Here is a 4954-nt window from a genome sequence, read left to right as displayed (position 1 = left end):
TGTCCGGCAGTATTGTCTAAAAGAATGTGAATATTTGGTAGAGGGAAATCATCTTTAGGACTGGCTTTATTAAGGTCTCTATAGTCAACACAAACTCTCACCTCTCCACTCTTTTTTGGAACAGGGACTGGGTTTGAAAGCCAAATTGGGTAATGGGAAACAATGATAATGTTGGTTTTGAGTTGTTTTTCAATTTGCTCTTTTATTTTGAGGCTCATATCTGGTTTGAATTTTCTGGGTTTTTGCTTTACGGGTGGAAAAGAAGGGTCTGTGGGTAACCTGTGCACTACCACGTCAGTTGAAATACCAGTCATATCATCATAGGACCACGCAAATACATCCTGGAACATAGTCAAGAACTCAAGCATCTCTTTTTCTGGCTCTTATTCAAATGAATACTAATCTGCACCTCCTTAACTTCATCCTCAGTTCCAATGTTAACCTTTTCTGTTTCTTCCAGGTTCGGTTTCGGTTTTTCCTCATATTGTTCAAGATCCTTTGCAAACGAATCGGATACTTCCTCATTATCACTCTCGCTTTGGAGTTCGGATTCACAAACCTCCAAGTCATGAGTGATATAGAGATTGCCATTATCGAATTCCAGAATTGTGATATCCAAAGGATCAAATAATTTTATTTTTGGCCATCTGAAAGAATTAACGAATGTGGGATAATAAGCAAATAAACATACAACAAACAAATGAAACAAGCAATATGAATATAAACAAACGAATAAACAACAACATGTCAAGAACAACTTGTGCATTTTCATAAAACCTTTGATTGAAAGCAAAACAAAAGAAAGCAAACGGAAACAATATTTACATATGCAAATTTTAGCCGAAAGTAAAGATGCTTTCATTAACTATTTACAGATGCAAAAGTACTTTTCCATGAATCCATATAAATGACAAACCCCCTAGATTTACCGAAACTCCTTCTGAACAGGCAGGAACTCGGCAGTCCAATTAGAAATAGACCCCTCAGGGATGTCAGGAAATTCGGCCTCGCTCAGGAAATTGTCTTCAAATATTGCCCCAACGAACAACTGGGACAAACTATTCTCGATTTCTTCAGTTGAATTACCCTCTGATGTGATTATTTCAGTTGGCCGGGGAAAAGTATACCACAGTGGTGGAATATCGAAAACCCTTTGCCGGCCCTCCTTTTCTGCTCTTTTACGCTCTTTCATCTCCTTGAAATCCTTGGCGGTTGGTCTGAAACCCAAACCGAAGGTATCTCTCTTTTCTACTATCTTCACTGGCTTCAGGATCCCTTGTAGTTCACGCCCCAACCCCTTGTCGAATTTGTATCCTCCACGAATCATTTCTCTGGCCATCATTACACTGGCTTTTGAGGGAGTTTGTTCCTCCGTGGTTATCCAACTTACGGAGACTATATCGGATGTGCTGTGAGGGGACATGGTAACACTTTGACTACCCTCCTCTTTAACTCCAGAATCGGTGATCACCAGGCAGTCCTCTTCAGCAAAGATAGTGATTAGCTTGTCATTTACCACGAACTTGAGTAATTGATTCAACGAAGACGGCACGGCCCCAGACTTGTGAATCCATGGTCTTCCAAGCAAGATATTATAAATGCTCGGGAAGTTCATGACTTGGCAAGTTATTTGAAACTGGGCGGGCCCCATCTCGATTACTAAATCTGCCTCTCCTATCGGCTCCCTTTGAGCTCCATCAAACCCTCGAACGATAGTCCCTGAAGGCCTCAGCTTGACGTCTTGCAATCCTAGTTTCTCTAAGGTACTCCACGGACAGATATTCAGTGCGGATCCATTATCGATTAACACCTTAGGCAGCATTTTTCCGTTGCACCTCACTGTTATGTACAACGCCTTATTATGTCCAATGCCCTCCGTCGGCAATTCATCATCAGAAAAAGCAATTTGCTTCTTGAATAATACACTCCCCACCACGTTTGAAAAATTATCAACAGAAATGTCTCTCGGAATTTGAGCTCTTGTTAATACATCGATCAATGCATCCCTATGCACGTCCGAGGAGAAAAGTAGGTCCAACATGGTTATCTGGGCAGGTGATTTGCTTAGCTTTTCCACTATGTTGTATTCACTTCTCTGGAATCGTTTAAGGAAATCCACGGCTTCTTTCTCGGTAATTGTTGGTTTGAGGGGTGGCTCAGAACTATTGGCTTGAATTGGAGTAGTAGTCTCAAATGGATTTACAGTTTTCCCCGATCTAGTAACTACTGACACTTCCTTCTTTGCAGTTGAATTTTCCCCGATCTGTACGCTAGGCTCATCGTAATTCCACGGCACTTGTTGCAGACTTAATACGGGCTCCTGCTTCGGGAATTCGATGACTACTGGTTCCAAAGCTTCATTCTCCGCTGGCGTGAGATCTAAGACAAAAGGCTTGTTATCTTCTTCGAATGGCAACTCTATGACAAACGGTCGGTCCGTGACCCCAAACACTTCAGCTTCTATTGCCAATTTCTTAATTTGTTCCTCGTACTCCGCATCGTCCATAATAACCCCAACGTGCTCTGGCAAGGGGTTTTGATTTACGTTTGGCCCTTGCGGCTCCCTCTTTCTGATCACGATTTCTCCAGACTCAACCATATCCTGAACTTTATGCTTTAGCGCCTTACAATCCAAAGTTGCATGCCCAGGTGCCCCTGAATGATATGCGCAAACAGCTTGCGGGTTATACCAAGCGGGCATGCCATACGGATAGGTAGGAGGTGGTACTGTACCAATTTTTCCGGAGGCCTTTAACTGGTCGTACAGTTGGTCTAAAGGCCTACCTAAATTGGTAAAAGTACGGCTTGGGGGTCGGTTGTAAGGTTCATGAGGTTGAGGATGATTGTAAACAGGTCTATTTGGAGGAGGAAATCTTGGGTTATATGGTGGACGAAGTCGGTTTTGGGGTGGATTTGGTTGGGAAATTTGGAAAGGGGCTGAAGGTGGGTTAGTATAGTTTGGGCGAGGTCGAGGGTGGTGGATATTGGTAGTATATACATGGTTTGGGCTTGAATAGTAGTAAGGGTAAGGTTGTTGGTAGGTTGGGTTGTGTTGGCATCGGGGTCGGGGTGAAAGGTTGTGGTTCCAAACAAAGGTTGTATCTCCTTCTTTCTTTTTGAATGGTGGTTTCTTTTCACTGCTTCCTCGCCCTTGCAAAGCTTCTACTTGCGATTTCAGGGCAGATACATTAACAATTTTCCCAGCTCTTACAAAGTCGTCAAATTCTTCAAGTTTATTTACAATTGCAGCAAACGAACATCCGGTCATACGGAAAATCTCTTCGAAGTACGGCGGATCATGGGCCTTTATGAAAGTACGTATGATTTCATCCTCGGTCATTGGTGGCTCGACCTTAGCAGCTACCTTTCTCCACCTCTTAGCATAGGTCTTGTGGTCCTCAGAAGGCTTCCTTTTCGTTCCTTCCAGAGTAGTCCGGGTTGGCGCTAGCTCACAGTTATACTCATATTGTCGAATGAAGGCATTGGACAGATCGAGCCAGGTCTTCACTTCCTCTGGCTTTAGGTTGGAGTACCAATCGAGAGCATCCCCTTCTAAGCTTTCTGGAAATAATCTCAACGGCAAATTCTCGTCATCCACTGGCTTGCCCAACTTGTTAGCAAACAAGCGCAGGTGCGTTTTAGGGTTGCTGGTACCATCATATTTGTTGAACTTCGGGGTCTTGAACCCCACCGGCAGTTGTACGTTTGGAAATAGGCACAAATCATCGTAGTCCAGCACCCCTTGCTTGCTTAAACCTTGGCTCTTGCGGATGAATTCATCGAAACGATCCAATCGCTTAAGCAACTTTAGATCAACCGGGGCAGATGACTCTCCCATTTCTGGCTTGTTTTGAAAAACGTGCTCCGGCACAACAGGCTCTGCGGTAGTTTGGAAAAAAGTCGGTGGATTTACATGCATGTTTGGATCACCCTGAGGCTGGAATCCTTGCCCATAAGGGGGATAGAAAGGAGGATTTTGAGTATAAGCATATTGCGGGTTGAAAGTTCCCTCAAACGTGGTTTGAATTGGAGGAATAACAAATGGTAACGTGGTTTGAATTGGCGGAATAACAAATGGTTCGGATTGTGTTTGTTTGATGGGCGGAGACTCGGGTTGCACTCCGCTACTAACGAGCTCATCGATCAGTTTCTTTTGGGCGGCCATTTCAGATGCCATCTCCCCAAATTTAGTGAGCAATTCGGTCAACTGAACCCCGGGACTTGCAATCTCCGGCTGGGTCGTTGCAACGGTCTTTTCCGATGACTCTTGCTGGGTACTCATGTCTACACGATTCCTTTGGGCCTTACTTCGGGATCGCGTTATAATGGGGCTTCGTCGAGAAGCTATGTTTAAAATTCTACCTGAGATGCCAAAAGACTTCTTTAGATAAGCCAACGTATTAGATTATTCTTGGCAATTTATTCAAAAAAGAGAAAAAGAAAAAGACATGAGTTAGTAATTATTCAAACAATTCGGATGCATGTCCTATTTGGGGGGCCCTTTTTGTGCCAAGGGTAGGCCTAGCATGATGCAACACCTTCGAAATGGGACCCGTAATACAAACCTGCTTTTGACAATAATCCAAAATGAGAGCAAAAGAAAAATCATTTTCATTGATAAACTTGCCAATATTTACATCATGTCACCAAGACGATTTCGTACAAGATTACCAAAACTTCTGAACCTATCTAATACAGAGTCCTTTGTTTCCCTAGCATATGGAATTCTAACACATTCAGTTTGGTCATATAATTCTGCACATTTCCTTTTCAGCTCTTGACGCCTTCCTCGTTCATTTTCATACAATTGCTTGCTTTGCTCGGCCATCCCTTTGTATGCTTCGACAGACTTACTTAACTGCAGAATTTCCCTATCTTTTGCTTCGACAATGGCCTTTAATCTTTTCACCTCCTCAGCTGGCTCATCTTGTGTTTCTTGTGTGGCGGACCTTCT

General features: G+C 43.3%; 1 protein-coding gene across 1 annotated transcript; it reads right to left on the bottom strand.

Moving 5' to 3' along the window:
- Window positions 1–925: 925 nt before the first annotated feature.
- LOC113757160 lies at window positions 926–4282 on the bottom strand. Its single transcript, XM_027300571.1, has 3 exons — window positions 4133–4282; window positions 3655–3937; window positions 926–3444 (listed from the first exon to the last, which is right to left on the bottom strand). The coding sequence occupies exons 1-3, from the start codon at window positions 4280–4282 to the stop codon at window positions 926–928; spliced, it is 2952 nt and encodes a 983-aa protein (XP_027156372.1).
- Window positions 4283–4954: the final 672 nt, after the last annotated feature.

Source organism: Coffea eugenioides, unplaced genomic scaffold (genome assembly GCF_003713205.1).
Source record: "Coffea eugenioides isolate CCC68of unplaced genomic scaffold, Ceug_1.0 ScVebR1_278;HRSCAF=925, whole genome shotgun sequence".
NCBI classification, from domain to species: Eukaryota; Viridiplantae; Streptophyta; class Magnoliopsida; order Gentianales; family Rubiaceae; genus Coffea; species Coffea eugenioides.
The sequence above is the reverse complement of the archived record's forward strand: the minus strand, read 5'-3'. Positions and strand labels throughout refer to the sequence as shown.

Bases quoted from the DNA above. Each gene is read 5' to 3' on its own strand.
- LOC113757160 (XM_027300571.1), bottom strand. From the start codon at position 4,282: ATGAGTACCCAGCAAGAGTCATCGGAAAAGACCGTTGCAACGACCCAG. The intron at 3,938-4,132 runs GTTAGTAGCGGA...CAAGGATTCCAG, and splicing joins AGAAACTGATCGATGAGCTC to CCTCAGGGTGATCCAAACAT. The intron at 3,445-3,654 runs GTACCAGCAACC...ACTGTGAGCTAG, and splicing joins GAAGTTCAACAAATATGATG to CGCCAACCCGGACTACTCTG.